The 27,567-nt window shown below is 31.6% G+C and overlaps 2 protein-coding genes across 6 annotated transcripts in view; one reads left to right on the top strand and one right to left on the bottom strand.

Moving 5' to 3' along the window:
* Positions 1 to 299: 299 nt before the first annotated feature.
* On the bottom strand, positions 300 to 23,483 carry LOC139513660 (probable serine carboxypeptidase CPVL). Its single transcript, XM_071302351.1, has 13 exons — positions 23,363 to 23,483; positions 18,252 to 18,434; positions 12,945 to 13,063; positions 12,017 to 12,131; positions 10,735 to 10,793; positions 9,847 to 9,926; positions 9,177 to 9,243; positions 8,621 to 8,743; positions 7,353 to 7,484; positions 6,763 to 6,861; positions 3,302 to 3,475; positions 1,203 to 1,385; positions 300 to 555 (listed from the first exon to the last, which is right to left on the bottom strand). The coding sequence occupies exons 2-13, from the start codon at positions 18,424 to 18,426 to the stop codon at positions 457 to 459; spliced, it is 1,425 nt and encodes a 474-aa protein (XP_071158452.1). The 5' UTR covers positions 18,427 to 18,434; positions 23,363 to 23,483; the 3' UTR covers positions 300 to 456.
* Positions 23,484 to 23,492: 9 nt separating this feature from the next.
* Positions 23,493 to 27,567, top strand: part of LOC139513658 (sterol O-acyltransferase 1-like) — a 33,066-nt gene continuing 28,991 nt past the window's right edge. For 4 of the 5 annotated variants that reach the window (XR_011662492.1, XR_011662491.1, XR_011662493.1 and 1 more), the window contains exons 1-3: positions 23,535 to 23,659; positions 25,872 to 25,945; positions 27,221 to 27,360. Coding sequence is in view for 2 of the 5 variants with exons in the window: in XM_071302349.1 (XP_071158450.1) it covers positions 23,611 to 23,659; positions 25,872 to 25,945; positions 27,221 to 27,360 (263 nt within the window). In the remaining 3 variants the exon portion in view is untranslated. Of the gene's footprint in view, positions 23,660 to 25,871; positions 25,946 to 27,220; positions 27,361 to 27,567 lie in introns of all 5 variants that reach the window. The other variant, XM_071302350.1, reaches the window with a different exon arrangement.

The raw sequence follows: 27,567 nt of genomic DNA, 5'->3' as shown, positions 1-27,567 counted from the left end.
CATTGGCTTCAAACACAATTAGTAAAGCAAATTAATAAAATGTGATTTCGATTACTGTTAATTCAGAAATTATTGTGTGCATTTATTATTGCGATTTTGTCATTTTAGACTTAAAAATGTGATTTCAATTTTTATGATTTTGGGGAAAATCCTGCTTGATTCATATAAAATATTTTAGAATGTGAGTTTAAATTATTGCGTTTACAACTCTCGCAATTTTCGTAATAATAAAAACCTCGCAATAATTTCTGAATTTACAGTATCTACTTCTTCCATTGCTGGTGAGACAAAAACAGGTCTAAATGAAAAAATAATTTAATGCAAAATCATTCAACAGAAAAAATTATCAATACAAAAATAAATTATGCATAAATACCGGTATATGTATAAACAAGAAATGCTTTAAACTTGTGGTATTATAATAATTTAAACTTGAGGTAGTGTACTTAAAGAGAATTAAACAAATGATTTATTTTCTACAAATCTTGTAATCATATCAAGTCCTCTTTCTGGTTGATCATATGGTAAAATGTGACCTGCCGTTCTCACAACCACCTACAAAACAAACAAGAAATATTACACATTCACACTCGCAGTTGCATGTTTTTCTCATTTTGGATATTTTGGTAATTAGGAAAAAGGTTCCACATGGAGTTTATTGCATTTTCATTTTGTTCCATTTCATGTGTGCTAGTTGTAATGTTTATGAACTCTTAGTGGCCTATATCCTTTAAAATATAAAAGCACAATGCTCTTTGTGTAATCTGACAGAAACTTTAGTTTAATTTTATCAATGTTTAACATAAGATAGATAAATGATCTATTGTCCTCTGAATATTCAATTTCGTATTTTTAATAACACAATCACTGTACCGGTAGTTATTTCAAGTCCCTACCTTACTAGTACTTTAATTTGATTCTTTTGCATTAAAACATTCAGTTCGTAAAAACAACTCAAAGGGATGAAGAGAAGGCAAGAGCACAAGATAATTCCAATTTATTTAAAATTGAGAATGGAAATTGGGAATGTGCCAAAGAGACAACAACCCGACCATAGAAAAAACAACAGCAGAAGATCATCAACAGGTCTTCAATGTAGCGAGAAATTCCCGCACCCGGAGGCGTTAATTTGTTTAATTCAATGAGGAAAATCAGAAATATTCTATGACACCATGACAAATCTATCATTAATTGGAACGTACCTGGTAAAAATTGTTAACCTGTCTAACATAGCCTGCTACTTCTCTATCACTAGGGTTAACTTTCCAAATCATTCTTTCTGCTTCTAAATACTTCTGTGCACCAGACCATGGTACGGACAGTAGGAAAGCTTCTGTCATTGGTACAGGGATAATTATGTCTAACTGACCATTGTAAAACATCACCTACAAATAACAGGGAAGTTTAGAAACACTCCATGTATTTACTGGTATTGTAATGTCTCACTGTTGGTCAGGAATGATGTTCAGTAGTTGTCATTTGTTGATGTGGTTCATAAGTGCTTCTTAATTCAATCAAGAAACACTTATGAACCACATCAACACAGATTCTCCTGTTTTATATTGATTAGACGGTTGGCTTTCCTGTTTAAATGGTTTGACACTAGTAATGTTTGGGGCTCTTTACAGAGTGGGGCAATAGGGGGTCTCTTAACATGTTAACAACACCTCGATTTTGGCAAAAACAGTTAACAACAATTGCAAAAATGCTGATAACAGTTAACACAGTGGGTTGAAAACAGTTAACAGTTTTAATTTATCTCAGATAACAGTTAACAACACCTTGAAAAGGGCCAAAACAGGTTAATATAAAAAGGTATTGCCCCCTTCTTTATAGCTTGCTGTTAGGTGTGAGCCAAGGCTCTGTGTTGAAGACCAGGCGCGGATCCAGAGGGGGGGTTCCGGGGGTTGGAACCCCCCCTTTTTTTAGACGATCAATGCATTTGAATGGGGACGTGTAATTGGAACCCCCCCTTTGTCCTGGGTTAGGAACCCCCCCCCCCCTTTTTAAAATGGCTGGATCCGCCCCTGAAGACTGTACTTTGACCTATAATGGTTTACTTTACAAATTGTGACTTGGATAGAGTTGTTTCATTGGCACTCATACCACACCATCTTATATCAATAAAAAATTTGTAAGGGTTCCGCAGAACCCAGTGTCTCGCCTACTTTTGCTGTAAATTGCAGGATCAACAAAAATGAGTTAACAAATCAATAAAAATATTCTGCTTGATATCATGTTTGGATTGTAGGAAGCTTCTGTCCAAGTTTGGTAAAAAAACCCTGGATAGTTTATGAATCTAATAAATGTTTTAAAAACTTTAACTGCAGACTGGATGTAATGTTAACTGGAAGAAAAACTAAGTCCATTTATAAGTAAAATACAGATACACAGGTACAAAATATTAACAAAATTTCCTTCTAGATACTAGCTTTTGATCATAAACAAGCTTCTGTCTTAGTTTGGTACAAATAAAAAATAGAATAAGAAAGTTATCAAAATTTTAAAAAATTTAACCACAGAGTGAATGTGTTGTTTCCTGGCAGAAAAAAGTCCATTTATAAGTAAAATATGGAAAAAATGGATTTGTCATTTTACAAAATTTACTTCTGGATACTATCTTATGATCATAAACAAGCTTCTGTCCAAGTTTGGTAGAAATCCAGTATGGTTTAAGAAAGTTATTAAAATTTCAAAAACTTTAACCACAGAGTAAATATTTGTTGACGCCGCCGCCACCGCCGGAATGTAGGATCTCTTAGTCTCGCTTTTTCGACTAAAGTCGAAGGCTCGACAAAAATTAAACCTTTAAACAAAAGTAAGAAGAAAGTTTAGAACGCTTCCACTAAATAATTTTGCACTGGCCTTGAAGTCATAAAACTTTCGAGTCAGTTTTTTGTACTCATACTCCAAAATCAACCAATCAAAATGCTGGATTTCATGATTCAAGCATGATTTTTGTGCTCCAAGCACTGAGCAAAGTTTTATGACTTCCACTCCAGGGGTGTAATCATGTATGGTTTAGTTTAATAAACATCTTGTAGATCTCATTCAAAGAGGCAACCCATTCACTGTATAAATTACCTCATGTTTTTTCTTTAATTGTGGCTGTCAATGTTTTTACTGTACATATAATCTTATAAAATTCTCCTTCAGTGTGGCTGTCAATCATTTTACTGTATTAAATAATGATCGACCTTTCAATTTGTCATTTAATGTGGCTGTCAAAGGTTTTTAACTGTTAAAAGTACATTGAGATTCTGCTTCAGTGTGGCTATTGCTGGTTTTATTGTAGTATTACCTTATAATTTTCCATAAGTGTAGTGATCCATGGTTTGACTGTATCCATGACATCATTAAGTAGATGTTTTTCTACAGCATCACCACTGTGGTAGGTTAAGTTTCCAACATGGATGGCTTTCCTTACTTCTGGCTGAGCTAAATAGCTTCCATAGTAATTAAAATCATCTGGTTCCTGTGGAATACATATAATATATAGTATATACTGTTTACTTATTCTTAGCTTATCATGTTTCTTATGCAACATTTAAACTGAATTGAATTCTTTCAGCCCTTTTATTGGACCAAAGCACATTTTGTATAAAGCTCAAAATTGCTTTATACCTGTACAAAAAATTGTGTATCATATCAATGCTATTACAACCCTATAAAATTACAAAAAAAATCATTTAATGTTATAATTATATTTTTTTACTACAAGCAAGAAATTACAAGTTATATCAAATTTTCTGTTGTTTTTTTTTAACCCAAAGGTTGTTATGATGTTGACATGGGATACATGTGCTGTTAGGAAGGTTTTCTTTTTGGGAATAAAATCTTATTTTGGAATGCCTGATGATTATTGTCAGCCAATCTGAAGTATGCATTTTTTTTTATGAAACATACATGTAATGTAATTAATCTAAAACTGTCCTGTTTTGGTTTTCAGTTATGTTTCATTTTCAAACAAGGACAAACAAAAAACTAGAATGTGTCCAAAGTACATGGATGCCCCACTCGCATTATCATTTTCCATGTTCAATGGACCGTGAGATTGGGTAAACTAGAGGCTCTAAAGAGCCTGTGTCGCTCACCTTGGTCTTGTGCATATTAAATAATGGACACGGATAAATTCATGACATACCGGTAATTGTGTTTTGGTGATAGTGATGTGTTTGTAGATCTTACTTTACTGAACATTCTTGTTGCTACAAATATCTCTGTCTATAATGAACTTGGCCCAGTAATTACAGTGGAAAATATTTTCTACAAATTTACAAAAATTTATGAAAAATGTTAAAAATTAACTATAAAGGGCAATAACTCCTTAAGGGGTCAATTGACTATTTTGGTCATGAAAAACTTATTTGTAGATCTTATTTTGCTGAACGTAATTGCTGCATACAGTTTATCTCTATCTATAATAATAATCAAGATACATGTAATAACAAAAAACGGCAAAATTTCCTTAAAATTACCAATTCAGGACAGTAACCTAACAACGGGTTGTCTGATCCATGTGAAAACATCAGGGCAGATAGATCTTGACCTGATAAACAATTAAACCCTGTCAGATTTTCTCTTAATGCTTCGGTTTTTGAGTTATAAGCCAAAAACTGCATTTTACCCCTATGTTCTATTATTAGCCGTGGCAGCCATTTTGGTTGATTGGCCAGGTCACGCCACACAATTTTTTAAACAAATTACCCCAATGATGATTGTGGCAAAGCTTAGTTTAATTTGGCCCAGTAGTTTCAGAGAAGAAGATTTTTGTAAAAGATTACTAAGATTTACGAAAAAATGGTTAAAAATTGACTATAAAGGGCAATAACTCCTTCAGGGGTCAACTGACCATTTTGGACATGCTGACTTATTTGTAAATCTTACTTTGCTGAACATTATTGCTGTTTACCATTTATCTCTATCTATAATAATATTCAAGATAATAACCAAAAACAGCAAAATTTCCTTAAAATTACCAATTCAGGGGCAGCAACCCAACAACAGGTTATCCGATTCATCTGAAAATTTCAGGACAGGTAGATCTTGACCTGATAAACACTTTTACCTCGGTCAGATTTGCTCTAAATGCTTTGGTTTTTGAGTTATAAGCCGAAAACTGCATTTTACCCCTATGTTCTATTTTTAGCCATGGCGGCCAACTTGGTTGGTTGGCCGGGTCACGCCACACATTTTTTAAACTAGATATCCCAAAGATGATTGTGGCCAAGTTTGGATTAATTTGGCCCAGTAGTTTCAGAGGAGAAGATTTTTGTAAAAGATTACTAAGATTTACGAAAAATGGTTAAAAATTGACTATAAAGGTCAATAACTCCTAAAGGGGTCAACTGACCATTTTGGTCATGTTGACTTATTTGTAAATCTTACTTTGCTGAACATTATTGCTGTTTACAGTTTATCTCTATTTATAATAATATTCAAGATAATAGCCAAAAACAGCAAAAATTCCCTAAAATTACCAGTTCAGGGGCAGCAACCCAATAACAAGTTGTCGGATTCATCTGAAAATTTGAGGGCAGATAGATCTTGACCTGATAAACAATTTTACTCCTGTCAGATTTGCTCTAAATGCTTTGGTTTTTGAGTTATAAGCCAAAAACTGCATTTTACCCCTATGTTCTATTTTTAGCCATGGCGGCCATCTTGGTTGGTTGGCCGGGTCACGCCACACATTTTTTAAACTAGATACCCCAAAGTTTGGTTTAATTTGGCCCAGTAGTTTCAGAGGAGAAGATTTTTGTAAAAGTTAACGACGACGGACGACGGACGACAGACGCTGGACGCCGACGACGCCGGACACCGGCGGCCAAGTGATGGGAAAAGCTCACTTGGCCCTTCGGGCCAGGTGAGCTAAAAATCTAATTTGGCCTTAAAAGTAAAAAGATCAACCAATAGGGAACATGTGTACTAAGTTTCAAGTTGGTTGATTGGACTTTAACTTCATCAAATACTACCTTGACCAAAAACTTTAACCTGAAACTCGCACTTTCATTTTGTATGATCAGTTGACCATGAAAATGGGGTATAAAAGTCTAATTTCGTTTGAAAATAAGAAAGATCATATCATAAGGAACATGTGCACTAAGTTTCAAGTTGATTGGACTTCAGCCTAATTAAAAACTACCTTGACCAAAAACTTTAACCTGAAACTCACACTTTCAATTTCTATGTTCAGTGGACCATGAAAATGGGGTCAAAAGTCTAATTTGGTTTTAAAATAAGAAAGATCATGTCATAAGGAACATGTGTACTAAGTTTCAAGTTGATTGGACTTCAGCTTCATCAAAAACTACCTTGACCAAAAACTTTAACCTGAAGTGGGACGAACGGACGGTACGACGAATGTACGGACAGACGAATGTACGGACGAACAAACAGACGGAGGCAAAGACCAGAAAACATAATGCCCCTCTACTATCATAGGTGGGGCATAATTACCATAGCACAATATAAGTAATGTACAAAATTACACAGATTTGTTATTGCAATAAAAATTTAAGCAATTTTTGCATATTCTTCGTATAAATCAAAATACTTTGTGGCATTTAATTATTGATTTAACCAAGAGTATGCTCTTCCTTTTTATATTATAACTTTTTGCCAGGCTTTTTAAAAGTGTCATTTTGAAAGGGGGTATATTTTCATAATAATAAGGAATACCTTTTGTATCATCTAATACCTTTTGTATCATCTCATTTGTTTTATAAATTATATTGTTATTGAATCATATTTTAAACCTACCTGAGTTAACAAAAAGTTGTAGTAGTTCTTTGTTCCTGATACATTGTAGAAAAATGATGGGTATGGTGTAATGTCGCCATTTAACAAGGTGTCAAATATCTGAAAAGGAATGATATTTTAATTAATTTTACTTGAGGTGCATTAATACGACTGAGGAATAATATTTTATTTGCTACACGTTTTGAATGCAGTGAATATGGCAAAAACTAGGAGGAAAGCAGTAATTGATAATTTGAAGTATTTATTTAATCTCAAGAAATACACTTGACTACCTGATTTTGTAGCCTGTTCACAAAAACCTTAAATAAATTCATTCTTGTATAGGATTGGTAACAAAAAATTGTAATAAAACATTCAAATTTTCCATTCCTTTACTTCTAATATTTGACAATAACAACTGAAACCGACCTTTTTGATAAATCTGTTTAATTAAACATTGTAAATACATGTACAAGAAGTCATAAGTAAATGAATATCCAATATTTTTGGACAAATCAATTTGTTAAAATGTAATCTCATTTTGCTAAAGAATTGGCATTTTTTTTTATTATGGATTTTTGTGTCAGAGTAGATCTTTTCACAGTTCTTACCATGAAAGCATCTAAGAATTTTCTATCATTGATATAAGCAGCAGCCTTATCTGACTGTGACTGGAAGAAAGCTCTCTGCTTCTCATCAAGGAGTCCAATGGAATACATAAATGTGGCATACTGTGGCATCATCTAGGGATACATAGTAAAATAGTGTTACAAATACAATACATAAATGTGGAATACTGTGGCATCATCTACAGATACACAGTAAAATAGTGTTACAAATACAATACATAAATGTGGCATACTGTGGCATCATCTACAGACACATAGTAAAATAGTGTTACAAATACAATACATAAATGTGGCATACTGTGGCATCATCTACAGACACATAGTAAAATAGTGTTACAAATACAATACGTAAATGTGGCATACTGTGGCATCATCTACAGATACACAGTAAAATAGTGTTACAAATACAATACATAAATGTGGCATACTGTGGCATCATCTACAGATACATAGTAAAATAGTGTTACAAATACAATACATAAATGTGGCATACTGTGGCATCATCTACAGATACATAGTAAAATAGTGTTACAAATACAATACATAAATGTGGCGTACTGTGGCATCATCTACACACATAGTAAAGTATTGTAACAATTAACATAAATAAAATGTGACATACAGAGGAATAATCATCATTTGTTATTACTGTGGATTCATCATTATTCGTTGGATAACAATTTTCGTGGATTTTGTGGGTATAGGTAAAGCATTATTGTAAATGTTTAACGAATGACAAATTTCCTAAAGGCTTGTATGCAAACTTCATCAAAACAAGGAAATTAAATATCTAAGAACATGTTAGTTTTCCTTAATCCACAAAAATTGGTACCTACGAAACTAAGTGAATCCACAGTATATATAAAAGTGGACAGTAAGAGCAAACACAGAGAGGAAAGTGATTTAATAGTTGTATTTCCATTTTCCATAAAAGGAGTGCAACCTTTTGCACTTGTGGGAAATAATACAATAAGGACGCCCACCAAAGTCTGATTATTACTTAATTTTTGTCTCTTTGGAATTGCAAACAAATTTTTCCTATTCTTAAATGTGATATTCAACAAATTAATAATGATATTAAATTTGACTTTCCTTTCAAATAACATTTTCATGACCAAAAAGATAACATGTTCGCATCACATTTTATACATAATGGCGACGACTTATTTCATTTGTTGACGCTACCTATCTTCCATTGTGTGGTAGTAAATATTAGGTATCAAATTCAGTCAGAATAATTAAGAACTTACTGTTTGGGGATCAGATAGACCATCACCTATTGCCATCCCCTTAAAGTTTATCTTTACTTTAGCTGTAGGGTTCTCCATGTGAATTCTGTAGGAAATTGCTGGAACATATTTACCAGCATATGACTGCAATGAATAATTAAATACATTCAGGATTTTTTTTTATATCATTAAGTTTATCAATATAATCCTACAAAAAACTGCATCAAAATGTTGCGAAAAATGCTGTTCATCAAAACTAGCATTAAAACAATTTTGGACTCTCTTTGCCTCATTCAACTAAAATCCCTGACCAAAATATAACTTTTTTTTTTAATTGAAAATTTCATTTTCATTTTCCTTATAAATACTTTGCCAAAAACAGGACACAACTAAAATCCCTGACCTAAATATAAGTTTTTTTTGTAATTGAAAAAAATATTTTCAATTTAAATGCTTTGCCAAAAACAGGACAAATACACATACAAAAGTTATGAAATATATTAACACTCTTTTTTATTTTCATTTGAATTTACTGATACTGACTTATTTTACATTTTATAGAACATTTAGTAATTACCTCCCCTGTTGCATAAAAGTCATTTTTCTGGTACTGATAAAAGGCCATAAAAAACTGTGTCAAGCAGCTGAAAAATATAAAATCATTACCTACAAATTCTGTGTTAGACATGGAGTAAATGATAAAGCATTAAAAACTTCAAAGTGACTCAATAATTACATAATCTATAAATAAAACCTTTTTTAATTTTATTTTTTAATATCTAATCAACTTTCTGTATCATATGTTCCTTTATTTTATCTATAATCTGAGAATACATTTTTTTTATTTGATAGAATACATATAGCTAGCTATGTGGTATAAATTTTTCCCATTGTTGAAGGCTGTCTGGTGATCTACATTTGCTTTCTTCTATATCATTTAGTCTAGGATGGAGAGTTGTCTCATTAGCAATCATATGGTACCTTTTTATGTTTTATATTTGTTTCCCTTTTCTCTCAATAAAATTAATAACCTTTGTATATATTTTTTCTCCATTTTCAATATCAAAACTCAAGAACACACTAGCCTAATGTCACTTCAACATAATGCATTACATTCAGCTAGTTCAGAGAATGCATAAGGTGTCAATCCCATTTTGATATTTTTAATCTCCCTTACAATCTTTACATATTGATATATTATTTCTATCTTTAACTTTTAGAAATAGATAAGAAAAGTATCTCAATACCTGTATAAATCTCTGCCAACATCAACTTCATTAGTGGCATAACCCATATCTTTATCTGTGAAACTAAATCCTGTTCCAACCTTCAAAATCAAGTAACAAATCATTATTATGTGTCACCAATTAACCAATTAAAACTGTTCGTATACCGTCAACAATAAATTTAAAAAATGTTTGCATGTATTGATAAGCTATGGACAAAATTCAAAGTTAATAAATACATCTTCAGGAATGGCTGTGTACAAATCATCTGCAAACAATGCCATCAAAACTTTTTATTTTTCCCAATAACAAAAACAAAGCAATAAATTCTGAATTTTATCTCACTTGTGTTTTATAAGAGAATATAAAATGTATAAATTTTTAATATTTATATAAGAAGAGTAATAATGATAAAAACAGTGTTTAAAAGCATTTAAACACTGTTTTTATCATTATTACTCTTCTTATCTAAATATTAAAAATTTATACATTTTATATTCTCTTATAAAACACAAGTGAGAAGAATATTCGTTTTGGTCGCGTTGTTGTCTCTTTGACACATTCCCCATTTTCATTCTCAATTTTATTTTTCATCTCACGGAAACTTTTAATGTCATAATACATTGAATTATCATTTCAAAAACATATGAATAACAAAAATCCTTAAGTACACAGAATAAAATGACTGATATTACAGATAACGAAACTGCAATTCCATTGTTGAAAGTCAACTGAGAAAATACTTGAAATACATGTAGGCTGAAAGATTATTTTCTAAGTTAGTGTGGAAATGACTAACAAGTTTAAGCTTTTATTCATTTATGAATTATTTATATATATATATATACAGATAAGGTGGAAAGCTGCTTTTTATACAGTAAAAAATTATAAAAATAGTTGATGACCTACAGGGTTATCTATATATAGCATTGAATATCTACTGTTCCAATTTATCTTCTTCTCCAGTACTGAAATATAATATATACTAGTAAATACAATCAACCTATGCAGACCCTATGAACATCGATACTTTTGAGATCTGAGGAGTGGTTGAGTGCCCACAGACATGTTTAAACCCAACCACATTCTTTATGTGACTTTGCCAAGTTAAGAGCCTGTAGTTGTGTGTTGTCATTGGTTCATGTCTGTCATATCTGTTTTTCCTAAATTGTTTTGTTATAAATTAGGCTGTTAGTTTTCTCCTTTTTTTCATGTCTGGTCCTATTATAGGGTAAATAAGTTATTGGTTTTTCTCATCTTACTGTTGCCTATATTTGCTTATATCCACTTCATTTGAACTTTCATGGATAGTTGTCTCATTGATAATCATACCACATCTCCTTATTTTTTTTATAGTAAATATTATTTTATTCTGGTATCACCTAAGTTGGACAAAGGTATACAGAAAAACATATTAGTTTACATTACATTGCATATATGTACATTTTTGAGGAAGCGTTAAATATGAGTTTTTTCACAACGGTATGATCAGTATAGCCGACAGGTTAACATCAGAGAGAATCCAGTTTGTCATTTATAATTCTAATAAATTGGCACAATTTTCGAAGTTTAGATTTCTGTTTTTGGTTCATAATAGCATTAAATTTTAAAGCATTAAAGTTTGTTAGGTATTTCTTGTCAATAAGTAGTGTTCTATCTGTCAAAAGACTGCTGCATTCCATTACATAGTGGTATTCGTCACCTATAGCAACTCTGCACAACGGACACTTTCTCTGTTCTCAGGGAATGTTTTGCCATCTACCATTTTCAATCGGCAGTTTATGGTTCATTGTCCTAAACTGTGACATTGTTATTACATCTTTATCATCAAGTACGTTAAGGTAGTGTTCGAAATTGTGTGATGTCTTGTATAGGCGATAATTCAGGGCTTTCGGCGAATCGTTTACCTTTCCTGACCATGACTGTGTAAACTGATCTTCTAGTCTTTTATATTGAAATGTATAATTGCTGATGTTCCTGAATGAAAACAGGCTCATGACTATAATAAAGTAGCAAGGTAAAACTAGTTTTAAGATCACAACCCTTTCTCTTTTAATCTCAATCCCTGGATTAAAAATATCCATAAACAATAGTTCATTTAAAAAAAACAAAAACAAAAACAAAAGTACAAAACCTGAGATCATGCCACTTTACACTGTAAATCCCCTGTTGTTGCTATACTTATACATACATTTAAAATTCTTGTCTACCATAAGTGGGCCGTTTTCCACAAATAATCCAAATAAAGAAGAACCTCCAGGACCACCTTGTAGCCATAATAATACTGGGTCATTGGCTGGATCTTTCTATAAATATATAAAACAACATATTATAGCAAAAAAATATAAATAACTAAAAAAAATTTTTTCAAACAAATGTACATCCTTCCACCTAACTGATAATTAAGGTTTAAATGAACTTGTATAAAGATACAGTTCAATATACTTTGTTTGCAATAAGGGAGATAATTTGCTTCTTCCATCTTACAAAATGTCACTTCTGGTTTCATAGGTTAGAATACTCTAATATCACATTGATACTACAAGTAATTGGTTTTAGAAAAACTTTTACACGAAACTAGCATCATTCAATTCAAAGCTTTATTTATAATCGGCATGTTACATAACAAATAAACATACGCTCTCTGAGCTTTTATAACCAATAAATACATACATTTACATAATAATCATACACAATACTATTATTAAAACATAAAAGACACAGAACATACATTTCATGCACATTTAGGCTGAACTGATTTAAATACTATATATTATATATGAGCATGATTAGTGCAAAAGACTACTGATACTGCTGGTTTAATTGATATATATTATGTCAATGAGACATTTTTACTAAAGCTACAAAATAGGATCTTTAACCTGAATAGAGTTTCACCTCTCTCCATATATATATGAATGTGTATTTGTGCAAATGCCTTTCAGTAAAAGTCTTACTAAGTTCTTAATGTAGGGTTGGCAAAGTTCAGACTCATAATTGTTCTAATAGCTGTAGGATGGAACAATTCAAATTCCTATTGCAGGATAAAATAAGTTAAGAATCAGCAAGGCTTTATTGTAGGATGGAACAAGTTTAGACAGCTCTTGTTATATTCTTACCTGAGAAGGGAAGAACCAGAAAAACATATTACTGTTAAAAGTTTTATTAACTGTTATAAAACCAGCATAGCTTTTAAGGCTAGTTCCATCCAATGCACCAACTAAGCTGGCTTTCTGGGCTGAAAAAAATATACAAATCATAGACAAATATTTTTTAATGTACTAAATACACAAGGGAATTATTCTTGAACTGACTTTTTAACAGTCTTCAACATGTTCAAAGATAAAACTAGTCCCTGATCTGGATTTTCTATAAAAAGGTTAAATAAAAAAATCAAATGTTTTTCAAGATTTCAAAAAGCAACACACATAAAGTGGATGCACCAAGAAATAATCCCATGATTTACAGATACATGTAGTCAGAAATATATCAATGGAAAACATTTCTTATCACTGTCCTTCATGTTTGAAGGTCTTTAGACTTGAACTAAATAGCTCAGGGATTCTAATTTTTTGAGGAATTCATTGGAAAACTACAAATTATTTCTTTGAAAAACATATTCAATTACAATCAAAGTGATCAAAATGTAAAAGTAGTGAGATCTACCTACAAAATTATTTCCATCAACAGTTAAGAAATAACTACATAATCCCATCAACTACACTCAAAGAGAGACCTTTAAATTAAAATTGACAGACAAAAAACAAGCTACAAAAGCCAGAGATATTTAAAGGATGGACTGTGAAAATAATGTTAAGTGGAAGGTGCCTAAAGTGAGATATGAAGTAGCTATAGTCATAAGGAATCATCTTATGTTAAAACACTCAAGAACAGGAAAACAATGAGTAACTTACAAGGTCAAATGTTCATGACTAAATGTAGGTACATATATAGTATTGGTGTTATTTCTAATGTCACTTTATTCAATGATCATAATTTAAGAACTTATCCACAATCCATGTCGATGTCCTTTTTGGTACTGGCAAACCCAAAATAAGTTTAATGAAAACATGAAATAAAAGATGAACATATTTGTATGGTGTGAAGCATTTCTGTCAAATATTCTTAATTTTAATGGAAACTGTCAGAGATTATAATAATATAATAATAATAATAAATTCTTTATTTAAAGAGGGTAAACTCAGTTAGTTACAATAAACTAATCTTCCCTGAGGCCCTCACATACAAATTACAATACAATCAAAACAGATATTTACACATAGTTAATTTACACATAGTTAATTTACACTCATGTAGTTCAATGTATTGTTATTAACATAAGATATAATGCTGTTTAACATGTATACATGTAGTCAAAAAATCAAATGAAAATAAAAAATAAAAAATATACAAATACATTGTAGCAAACATTTCTTATCAGGGTTGTGTTAGGTACTTCTTGATACTTTGCTTAAAAGTAAAAGTGTTTTGAGCTTTACGCATTGTGTGTGGTAGTCCACTCCATAATACTGATCCAGAATAAGCAAAGGATTTCTTAAATAGTTCAGCTTTTGGCTTAGGAACTATCAGATTACCTTGAGTGACGCCTCTTAAGGAGTAAGGATTATTATCTGATTTCAGTTTAAACTTTTGAACTAGGTACATTGGTGCTTCCATATGCATACATTTATATAGAAGTAAATATTTGTGGTATTTTATTCTATTGTCAACTGTCATCCACCCAAGTTTTGTAAATAAGGGGGCTGAGGGGGATAAAGGATCTGCATCTAGAATTAATCTTGCTGCCCTTTTTTGGAGTTTTAAAATTCTTGTTATCCCTTCATTTTTACATTCACCCCAAATAATACAGCAGTAGTCAATTAAGGGAAGAATATACCCATTGTAATATGTTTTCCTTGCATTTATATCTAAAAATTTCTTTATTTTAGAAAGAAGGTATATTCTGGATGATATATTAGCACAAACTTGGTCAATTTGATTTTTCCAGTTATTAGTGTGTTGTCAATTTTAACACCTAATAATTTTTCACATGAAGAATTTTGTAATACTTTTGAGTTTATTATCAAGTTTGGTTGACAGGTCTGAATTGATAGTTTCTGTTTTGTTCCAGTAACCAAACATTTTGTTTTATTTGCATTAATGAACATGTTGTTCATTTTACACCACTCTTCAACCCTGTATAAATCTTCTTGAACATCATCATGTATGTTTTCTATGTTTTTCCCAGATTTATGAAGAGTGGTGTCATCAGCATATAGGTCTGTTTCACAATTTTCAATGCATAAGGGAAGGTCATTTATAAATAGTACAAACAATAGGGGACCAAGTATAGAACCTTGGGGACACCAAATTTTACATGTTGTTGTTCAGAATAAACATTACAAATGTTTACCTGCTGTTTTCTGTTATTGAGGTATGACTTGAAAAAACTAACAGAAGCCTCACTAAATCCATAAATTTTAAGCTTTAAACAAAGAATATCATGATCTACCAAATCAAAAGCTTTTTTAAAATCTAATAAAATTGCTAGATTTAAATTACCATCATTCATTTCTTGCAACCATTTGTCAATGATATTGATAAGTGCAGTTTGACAAGAATGTTGCGGCCTGAAACCAGATTGTGTAGGGTGTAAAAGTTTAAGTTTTGATAAATATTTGTACATTTTATTAGAAACATGTTTTTCTATTAATTTTGATAAAGTTGGAAGAACAGATATAGGTCTGTAATTTGTTGCTAGAAGCTTGTCACCATCCTTGAAAACTGGTGTTACCTTAGCATTCTTCAGTAATGAAGGATATATACCAGTATCTATCATTCTGTTAAATATATATGTGAGAGGTGATGCAATAAAAGGGGCACTTAATCTTAGGATTTTTTGGTCCAATATTATCCATACCAGATGCTTTATTTATATCAAGTTTTGCTAATTCATTAAATAGCTCATTCATGTTCACTGGTGGTATAGAAAATTTTTCATGTTTATGTAATTTATTTTTAACAAATTTACTTAGATTACTAAAATCTGCTTTGTTACTGTGCTTATCCAGTGACCTTTGGGGTATCACAATAGCAATGGCTCAAACAGTTTACCAAATTTGCAGTTAGATTTCTTCTCCAACTAACTGATCAACTGGTAAATTTTTTTAGCAGATTGCTCAAGTGAAATGTTGTTTGTATGAAGTGAGTGCTGTAAAATCAAAAGTAATACTTACCATTCAGATCCAGTTAGTTGATATCTTTGTCATTTGTTTCAAACACAAAAATGACTTACTATAGTATGAGTCACTGAATAAGAAGGTCTAATTTTGACATGGAAACTTCTATCATAAATAGATTTTATAAATAAATAGTTGAAAACATTGTTTTGTAAGTCGATAATTTATAGCTCCTTTTTCCAACAACAAGTTAGTGCATAATTGTAATTTGGATTTTTTTTCTAAAGCAATTACTTATCTGCTACCATTAAAGGGAAATAATTTACATTACTGAAAATCAGCAAAATGTTGTCACAATTTTTGTCTGACAAATATCAACTTTCCTCATTTAATTTGTTTGTAACATTACTTTTATGATTATTAAACTTTTATCCTCTGTTTTGAAAAGAAACAATGAAATTTATTTTTAAGATGATTAAAATTTTGAAAAAAATTGTAGGCAAAATCAGAAGCCAGGTATCATTGATTAATTTTTTAGTGTACAATAACTCAATAAAAATTATTTCCCTTTAATGCCAGCAGATCAGTAATTTGTATAGAAAATATTATACGAATCATAATTACACAATAACTTTGTCTTAGAAGACAAAGCTATAAAATATACATCTACAAAACAATGGTTTGAACTATTTATTTATAAAATCTATTTATGATAGAAGTTTCCATGTCAAAATTATACCTTCTTATTCAGTGACTCATACTATAGTAAGTCATTTTTGTGTTTGAAACAAATGACAAAGATATCAACTAACTGGATCTGGATGGTAAGTATTACTTTTGATTTCACAGCACTCACTTCATACTAACAACATTTCACTTGAGCAATCTGCTAAAACATTTTACCAGTTGATTAGTTAGTTGGAGAAGAAATCTAACTGCAATTTGGTAAACTGTTTTGGCCATTGCTATTGTGATACCCTAAAGGTCACTGGATAAGCACTGTAACAGGTGTATAATTTCCTTGTTCTCTTAGTTTTTCAGCACAGGAAGTGAAAAAGTTATTAAAAGTATCAGCTATACATTTTTTACTTTTAGTTGTATTGTTATCTTCTGTGGTTAACTCATATGGTGTGTTTTTAACTTTTGGGTTCAGACTGTGAAGACATTTCCATAAGGTTTTAGGGTCATTGGAGTCTTTTACCATATTTTTATAATAATTCTTTTTTGAGTTATCAACAATTTGTTTAGTTTTATTTCTCCAAAATTTATACTCACTCCATAAACCAAGTGCATTATATTTATCTCTCATATTCCTAGCGTAAATGATTTCACTGTTATACCATTCAGGCTGCCTGTCCCTTTTAACTCAAAAGTTAAACTTCTTGCATGTAGAAATAGCATTAGTTCTTGGAAATCAGAAGATTAAGTTAAATCTCAAGTCAGAACAATAAATTAAATATGACTATAAAGGAGTAGGGGCATTAAGGCCCGATTTTGGCCCAATAAAATAAAATTTTTGACATCTATTTAAAATTGGCACATAATGTTTGGAAATGCATATGGTCAAAGAATATAAATAAAAAACATCAAGATTTTTATCTGGTGACGTCATAATTACGTCATAATATGTACCGTTTTCACAAAAATTATGAAAAATACAGAATTTTTACAGTTTTCCATCCATTTTTCCGTTGTGGAAACATCATGCGCAGCCAAGAAACAACAAAAGAATTTAAGAGAAGCTTTATTATAACTATTGACATAATCTCACTAAATATAAAATTGTTTCTTGGGTGCGCACATACTTTTCCAATCCAAAATATACTTAAAATTTGATGAAAAACAGGGAAAATCAAGGAAATTTCACAAATTATGCCAATTTTGACATGATTTGTTGACATATTATCTCGTTCAATGTGAAAATTGTTTTTATTTTCTGAATACCTTATATCTTAGTCTAGTTTGGACACATTTACGAATATGTATGATGACTTTTAAATTTGCAGTAATATATGGGCCAAATAAGGGCCTTATTGCCCCTACTCCTTTATAATAATACAGTCTGTCAATTAAGTCTCATATTGCATGTATTGTAACTATTTAATTCAAAAGGAAAATTGACTCTGAAAAACTTTTGTGACTGACAGCTAGATGGACAAGACAAAAGCAATATGTCTACTATATATAATGTGTGGTGATAGAAGACATTTACTTATCATTGTTTTTAAATAATAACTCCATACAAACCCTCGTCAAACTTTCCTTGTTCAATCAGGGGAGATAAGAAGACTGGTTCACCAGGATCCTGTCCATTCTTTAACATAGAAGGGTATTCTTTAGGGAACATTGTCCTCAAAAAACCTCTTCCAGAAACAAATCCAAAGGAGACTATAACTAATAATACTGCAATTCTGTCCATCATGGTTTAATCTAAAGAAAAGTTTAAATGTCATTAATTGTTGAATTTCACTAAAACATCAACATGATCAAGTGACAAAATCATAGCATAAATACACAATATGTAAAAAAGTAAATCCTGACCTAACTACATGTAAGGTACATCCACTGAACTGTTTACTGTTACCTTATTTTATATGTTCATTTGTTATTTTAGTGTTGGCTGCAGATATATACTAAAACACTTTCAGAACATGACAATGTCTAGATATGAGATATCGTAGAGCTTCACATACACGTGACACATACCCTCTAGAAGTCTTTTGATTAAATTTGTCATAGGGTTGTTAATTACTCATGTGGACATCTGCCTCACATCTCCTTTTGTTGATATATATAAAAATAAGGAGACGAAGTATGATTGCCAATGAGACAACTATATACAGTATGATGTGGAATCTTGTCTACAAATGGTGGTAGAATAAACTAGAACTCTGCTGATGTTTTTTGGGTTTGATTGCAATATTGTCCTACTGACATTTACCCCACACCATATTTGTGCTATTACAAAATGACCTTGTCACTTCATTCAATTCAACACACAAGATGTTAATTTTCAAATCTACATAAAAAGTCAAAATTCTTAGCTTCATTTAACACTAATTATATCATGTATATAATAACAATTCATGCTGGAATAACAAATAAAACAAATCTGTTCCATTCCTTTTTTTATTATTAAAAAAATCATAATACATATTTCCAAAGCTTTCTAAACCAGTAGTGCAATTTATTTACGACCTAAAGCTAATGTAATTGGTGTTAATTAACAGTGTGTTTGACACCAAAGCTGTCAAGTGAAGCCATGCACTTAATGGGTCACTTAATTTGACAGTTTACATAGCTAGATGAACTGCCTGTTCATGGAAGAATTACGAATTTGCCGGTATTCCAAAGGAATATTACTTATGAAAATCAATCTCAAGGCTAAGAAATACCGGTGAAATCGGGTCTTTTTCGGAATTCCCGGGTTATTTCAATGACCAGGCGGGTGATCCGGGTGATCCCTCAGAATTGTGAAAATCTCAGGTCACACCCGCAGAATCCGGGTCAGTTGACATACTGCATATAAAGTTCAACTGTGCCAAGCAATGATAAAAAAACTTGTGTGACAAGCTGCTTGACAAGTTTTTCAGCCTTAAAAGTAGAAAGATAGAGTTCTATATGGGCTAAAGATGTTGTTCTTGTATAACCTGTGATTCAACGAATAAACAGAAATGTTTGATTAACATCTTTTATTAAAATATGCCCTTTTCATATTATCATATCGCGCGTTAAATGCCCTTTTTCAGGATTGGCACCCTGCCCTTTTGAAAACCTAGCTGGAACACTGTCAGGTATGCTATATGGTCAACCGTCATGATGTTACATTGTTTTAAATGGTTTAAACAATTCAAATGCAACAATTGAAGGATCAACAGAACAAGCATTTTACCAAATTCTTTTATTTATCAGTGAAATATATGTATATCAGGGCCGTAACTAGCCGCTTTTAATATTGAGGCAAAATATATTCGCCGAGCGTAGCAAGGCGAAAAAATTTTGGCGAGGGGTCTGGGAGCCGCTCAAGGCCCCCAGAAGCTCTGAGAAAAATAACGCAAAATCGTGCATTCTGAGCGTTTCCCCGCGGACTCTTTCTGACATTGAAACGCAATTAATTTTTAGCTATTTCTTTCGACAATATTCTTGTCTAAAAGCAAAAAGATAGATTCATTGTAATTTAAGACTTTTAGGTTTTACGGGGACAACATTAAAAGTATACCGATATGTAGGATAAAGTAAAAACCGAAATTCTCATAATCATTATGTCTGTCTGTTCTTGTCTTGTATTGTGCTTAATTCAGACTTTGGTGATTTTTTTATGACTAGATTTAAATATAGTGACAGTGCAGTATTATACTTTAAGTACTAGTACTGCTTAAGTCGACACTTAGGACCATTTTGACCTTGTTTTACGGTATTAATGATTCTTTTATTGTTGAAGACCCTCCATCAACTATCAAGATGAAAAACAGAAAAAAAAACTTTGGCCATTGATCATTTGTATTTTTTCTATGCATTGACTTTACAAGTGTGAGATAAGGTCCTTTGCACGTTTACTCCATATTCCTTTATTTTCTGTGTAAGGGTCTGAACACGACTTCATGCAAGTTTAACCCTTCAATGTAAAAGGTCATATGGCAATACATTGACGTTTTTTTAAAGATGATTTGATACCGGGAAATTGGTGGTCTTACTTTAATTTAAACCATGTCAGCTATCTAGTTTTATCTACAAAAAAAAGAGCCAGTTTTGTATTCTTTGATATCAAGTTCAAATCTCCATGCAGAAACGACAATTTTTTCTATGTCCAGTAGCATCATATATTCTTAAAATATTTTCTCGTACAATGTCTGGACATCGGTGGACATGCAACATTGCAAAACCACACTTTATATGACAAATGAAAATCAACACTCTGCAGACTATAGTTATAAAGTAGGACAATAAATGAACAAAAGACAAACCCGGGACACAGAAGTACAAACAATAGACCATCAACTCTGAAAACTAAAAGTAAAATAGAAACATGGATCACGAAAAACATGCAGGGGGGACATCAGAGAGTGAAGAGAACTTGCTTCTTGCAAGACACCTTTCCGTGAAAACAAATCAGGTTGATATGAAGACAATCTTGTTTCAGTTTTTTTTTTTTTTGAATTTCCAACATGAGGCATTTGCCTCATTTGCCTCAATGTAGTTACGGCCCTGTATATGATGACGTCCTCTCATACAATAACCAACATTTCAAGGATTCTTAGGAATGCTTGCATCTCATATATCCCATATGGTTGTCTTTTCGGTAGACATGTACCACTGAATTTAGCATAAAAGATACAACAATGTCTAGAAGGTTTGCTTCATATTTGGATACTTTTTTTTGTAATTGACAATTTCAATTTCTAACTGTCAGCTTACCATTTCTCAGTCTCCCCCTTTTTTTTTAAGCCATGGCACTTTCAGTTTTTTTACTTTTTACTTTTGTCCCTTTAGTATCCTTCACCTCTCTGTCCCATGGTGTTAAGGCCAAACATATTAATATGCATTTTCCCCCGTCTCCGGACAGAAAATGTAGGAAAGATAAGTAGGACCCCCTGGATCATTGTTGATCTGACACTGATAAATAGATCTGTATCTCAACTAACAAGAGACCTATTCTTACAATCTTAAATCTATATCTTCATAGTTTTTATAACAGTCATCTGATCAGTAAACTTGCAGAAGATTTCCTTTTTCCTTTCCTGATTTTTTTTTTTTAGTAGGAATTTTACACATTGTGGGTGATTCATTCAATAGGTTTAATTTTTTATTTTGATTGATGTCAGTCTCTTGCTTCTGGAAGGCTATATCGTTGATTCTCTCTTGAATGGGTTTTTAATACATTTTAATATCAATAGAATTTGATTAATAAAATGAAATCCAAGTCTTCATGGTCTTGAAATAAGATTTTTCATATTTATTATCCAAGAGTTATTTTTTTTCAGCTGCTTTATATATTTTTAGGGCAAGTGAATTATTTGACTCTATTCAGCTCGGCTAAACATGCAGCATTTGATGCTTAACAATGTATTCCTAGAATTTCTTTAATAAATTTATACTGCAAGTGTTCGAAGGGATCTGAATCCCTGTGTTGTTTGCCTATTCCCCATACTTCACTACCGTATAGAGCAATAGGTACAACTAGGGAGTCAAATAATTTTTCTAATGGCTTGCATTGGTTATTTAGTCCAATTGGGTTTTTTTTATTTTAAAAAGTGCTTTTCTACCTATTTCAACAAGCAATGAGCTGAACAGATTTAGATTTCCTGTGTGCTGCAGTGTCAGAATTGACTGTTTCAAGGAATTCGTTATTATATCTAAAAAAATTGTTATGGGTTTTTCCATTTGAGTTAAATATAATGACTTTTGATTTGTTAATGTTAACTTCTCAGTTTCCAGCATTTACAAAAATCACCAAGAAAATTTAAAGCTTTTTGTAATCCCTTTTCAGAATTTGATAATAAAACGTACTATATCATCTGCAAATAAAAGGGAATTTATTGTTGTATCTTCAATTACAATGGGATCTGTATTAGCATCTTGGAGACTTTCAACCAAATTATTTATGTAAAGATTAAATAATAACGGACTGATAACATCTCCTTCTTCTTCTTCTTCTTCTTCTGGAAGTCCACCCTATCTGCAGGGTCGCAGCATTTAAAAATTTTGTTTATTTTTAAAATTGCGTTATTTAAAATTCTATTTACTGGTTAAAATTTAAAATAATAATAGTAACACTGAGTTAGAATAGGATAAAACTAAAAATTAGTTAAAAACAGGAACTTGTATGTTATACTGCAATAGTGGATATGATTATCCTCTCGTAGGGATTTTAGTCTATTGTGATGAATTTTTCTCACACAATTCAGACTTTCACACTTGATTATGAAATGTTTATAATCCTCAGGTCCTACCATGCACAGTTTGCATTCTGCAGATTTTGTTCTGTCAAATCGGTTGGTAATACTTTGGGTTTTGTAAGTTCCTGTAAGTATCCTGGATTCCGCAGCTAGGTTGGAGACAAATTCTTCACTGAGAGCATTTTGGAATTTAATTCTACATGTTGCATCTCATTGAAATATGTTTGAACTTTTTAAATGCAGATGCAGATTTAAACACTTTTGTAAAGATTTATAAATTAAAGTATACAGTAACTGTTTATTTTTACAAATTCCATGCTTATAATATATTTAAAGCCAATTAACAAAGGATTTTTGCAACAAAAAAAATTCAGAGAGTTTGTTTGTCCTACACAGTTGTCTCTCTCTCTTTGACAACATTCTAAAATTTGAAAACAAATTGACAAAGCTAGAAAAAATTACCTGATTATATCACAGAAACTTAAATGCCCAGGAAGCAATGCACTTGCAGCTTTTACTGTGTGCACTGTAAAGTGTCACATCACATGATAGTCATGTGGTCAAACGGATTTTTTCTTCCTTTCCGTAGATGGGTTAGAATTTACCTCGTACATGTCGGATAAACGTTTATTATACCGTAATATTGCCCTTTGGGAAAATGAACAAGATTAACAGACGAAACACTTAATTGCGAAATCGGTACCGGAACTATGTCGTCAGAAGAAGATAGTGTTGAAAATTTGTCATTTTCGGCTAAATGTAAGTCAATATCTGGTTTTATACGTTTTATAACAAATGGCCATGTAATACAGTAGGCCTACATGAAAATAACAGATACTTATGGTATTTTAAAATGAAAAGATTTCTATTTTCTGATCTTCCATGGCCAGCTGATTGTTCAACTGATCAATTTTTACAAAAAAGTGTTTGCTTCTTTATAAGAAAAAGAGGGTTGACTTACTATAGTCTTTTTTTTCTGTTGAAATAATGGGCATTAACTCTGTTCTAAGGGGAGATGTTTTCACTTACATGTTTTCATGTTTGTTTACTTTTATTGGAAAAGTGTGAAAAATACTTGGAACAGATACAGTTCATGTGCCTAAAATAGTAGAAATATTCGATACATATATGTTTGTTAATGTTATATTTGTGTTTATGATGAAGCACATTTTGTTCCACAAGAATTTATAAGAGTATGGGTTTTTTTCTAAATAAAAAGAAAAAAATAATTTAAATTGTTGTCATAATTTATTTTCAAAATCATCCCAGAAATTGAACTGAGTAGCTTGGTAACATTACAACAATGTTTTGAAATATTGTGTAATGGAATCAGATTTCATTGCAATATCAAGAATAATTTATTCAAAGACATATAACGTTAAATAATCTCATAATCTGTACTAGATCCAAATGATAAAATTTGATTCAATACATTACACCTTACATGTACTACCATTTATTCAAATTCAGACATGTTCTGAAATCACACATTGAAGCTATCTTTTACCCTGTTTAAACAATTTAATGTGATTAAAACTGTTTAAAAGGACATGTTTAACCCATCATACAAACTTTAAACCAAGCATTTTTATGGCTTTAATTTGTGTTTCAAAGCTAGAATCCTATTAATTCCTGGAAATATTTGCTTTCATTGCTTACCTTAAGTTGAAATGCTGTAATGCAAAGTATGAAATTTAATATAGAACATTTAATTTGAATCAACAATAGTAGTAGATTTTATATTATAAGTTTAATCTGTTTTGTTGGAGGCATGAGTAAGTACAAAATGTACTGGTACATGTATATTAGTTTTCGGAAGAGGAAAAGGAAACAGATTTGAGGAAACTTTTATTGAATCACGACAACAATCAGATGTTGTTCAGGAAGCGTCCAAACTCAGTCGTTTCAAACCAAATTTGTCTAGATCATCATGTTCTCAATCCGATTCTAATTGGATTTCTATCTCTCACAGTGACAAGACAGTGAATCTACACTGATGGAAGATATATCCGTTAAAAAACTGTAGTCATATTTGGGATGATCCGGTGCTGTCAGAACGCAATCCTATCACAGTCTGCTGTACCGCATTGCAAGCAGTTTGATCTTGACTCAATCGTATTGTCTTCTGTAATTGTCGGGACTCTGATGTGGGTATCATTGTTGAATTTTATATTTATAAAGGATCTTCCAGAACGGTTTTGGCAAAGACGGTTTGCTTTCTGCAAGATCTGGATGCAATCTGGACTCAGTCTGCACCAAAAACTTTTTCAACTACAAGTCCGCAGACCAATATCCTGACATTTTTCTTATTGGTCCAAACAAAATTTTGCAAAAACTTGCTAGTCCGAATGAAATTTTACTAGTCTGGGGCATCGGACTAGTGGCTAACCGTGCAGACTGTGGACTGAATCAGCAAAAAAACAACAATGAAAAATTTCTTCAGATCATGCACGTTCTAGAGGACAAGGTCCAGAAAACACCGAACATTGTTACAATTTTAATACAATACATCAGAATCTGTCACGACATAGACATGATTGTAATTCTACTAGACAAAATTGGCCAAGTTTCCTAGAATGTTACGGAACCCACCTAACTGTCGGGTGCCTGGCCGACCTATCTGGACACTCCTGATCTGTAGGAATCTAATCGGAATGTACATGTATACAACTTCGTTAAGACAGTGTTGGGACATTGCGCATTAAGCAAAAGAGAAATCAATAATAGATAGAGAAAATGAAATCAGAAAATATTAATTTGTTGTTTCTTGTTAATCTATTTGTCAACAATATGTAAAGATATACATGTACCTTCACCAGCATTATTTTTGAGTATAATAATAAAATGCTCAGGCTCAGAGATTTAAAAAATGAACAGAAACATCATGCTCATGAATACAAACAATTAAAACACACAAGATCGTAAATTTACCTTTTATTGTACATGTATCAATGTAATGTTTCTATTACAGGTAATGGAAATAATGGAAATAATGAGCAGTTTAGGAAGCAAGTGGAAATACAAAGGCTTAGAAATCAAGCACAGGTTTGTTAACCTTTCAAATCATTTAAAACTTGAAATTGGTTGAATAAGAACTTTTAACTTTTTTTGAGACAATATCTTTTGTGCCATTAATCAGATCTTATATAGATATAGGTATGAGTGCCAATTAGTGACAATGAGACAATTCTCCATCCAAGTCACAATTTGTAAAAGTCGACCATTATAGGTCAATGTTCAATGTACAGTCCTCAACACAGAGCCTTTATTTGACAAAAAACTTGCATTGGAGTGAAAAAAAGGCCACCTTTTTTTAGGGCACTTCAAGCTTACATGTATATGATCAATTAAAACATTTTGGAAAATTTTAGGTATCAAATGATTTGACTTAAATTGCAAGCAGACCTAACAGTGTTCATCATCAATACCCATAAAATTAGTACCCATTCCAACTATTTGTGATGTCTTCTACAAAAGCTCCTTTGAAAAGATTTTGACTCTGCTAATTACATTTTTGTTGCTTTATATCAGGTTACCCGTTCTGTATCCCCAACTTTTCACAAATACCTAAAAGTCCGCATTACAATTTAATCAAAATTTTCTCATAATCTTAAACATATAATGCCATTATGCACCTTTTATTTTTTTTTTAGTACAAACTGTTTCTGGGTTTTGCATGAACTTTGCCTTCCAAAACCCTGTTATTTAAGAATGGTCAGACACTTGTAAATGGTTGAGATTACCATCCCTAATATTTTCTTGGTTGACACATCATCAAAGAATAAGATGCAATGACATGTAGAGTAAATCTCCAGGGGTCATGATCCTACCCCCTGACTTTTGAGAAAGTTTCAATGTCCATTAACCATTAATGTGTTTTTTTTTATGTCAAGATGACTTGAACGATTACAGGTTTAGTTCCCTGGCATATAAATTTATAGGGATGTGTTTTTGAGACTTTGTTACAGCATATTGTTATAAACTAATATATCTAATCGTATTCTATATATGATATATACTTATTGAATAACAACTTTGATTGCTAGGTCATTGAACCACTCACAATGATAAGTTAACTTGTCTATTGATGGACACATTGGCCTTTTGGTTGTTAGGTTATTGAACCCATATTTTTATAACTGGTCTTTCCAGGTACTTATTAGCCTGTTGATTGCTGGGTCATTGAACCCTGTATCATAATAACTGGTCTGTCAATGTAGTAATTAGCTCATTAATTGCTTTGCATTGTTATTGAACATGTTGAACCCCTATCATTGTTTCATGGTTGTAGTATGTTATAAGTATACAATATTGTTGCAGGCCTTGCAGAAGGACATCAAAGAAAAGCTGACAGATGAACTTGATACACTTTTTGAACAGTTTATAACTGATGTAGAACAGTACGAACGACTGGAAGAACAAAACCAAAATTATGTCTTCAAAAGATCTATTTCTACAAGGTATTAATTCAATAAAACACTTTTCAATTATAAATAATAGTAAGTTCAGTCAGTCAATCATGTACATGTATGTATTGCATGGTCTTATTTGTCTTTTTTGTCTATTGCTATTGATATGATTAAAAGGTACATGTTCTTTTTCCTGCATGAAGAATAAATCACTGTTAACATTCTAATTTTACAGTAAATAGTATGACATTAAAAGAG

This window comes from Mytilus edulis, chromosome 2 (genome assembly GCF_963676685.1).
Source record: "Mytilus edulis chromosome 2, xbMytEdul2.2, whole genome shotgun sequence".
Lineage (NCBI taxonomy): Eukaryota > Metazoa > Mollusca > Bivalvia > Mytilida > Mytilidae > Mytilus > Mytilus edulis.
The sequence above is the reverse complement of the archived record's forward strand: the minus strand, read 5'-3'. Positions and strand labels throughout refer to the sequence as shown.

Coding starts and splice junctions, on each gene's coding strand:
- LOC139513660 (XM_071302351.1), bottom strand. CDS start 18,426: ATGATGGACAGAATTGCAGTATTATTAGTTATAGTCTCCTTTGGATTT. Junction 9,927..10,734: donor TGCTATATATAGATAACCCT/GTAGGTCATCAA, acceptor TTGATTTTGAAG/GTTGGAACAGGATTTAGTTT. Junction 8,744..9,176: donor ACTTTTATGCAACAGGGGAG/GTAATTACTAAA, acceptor TATTCATTGCAG/TCATATGCTGGTAAATATGT.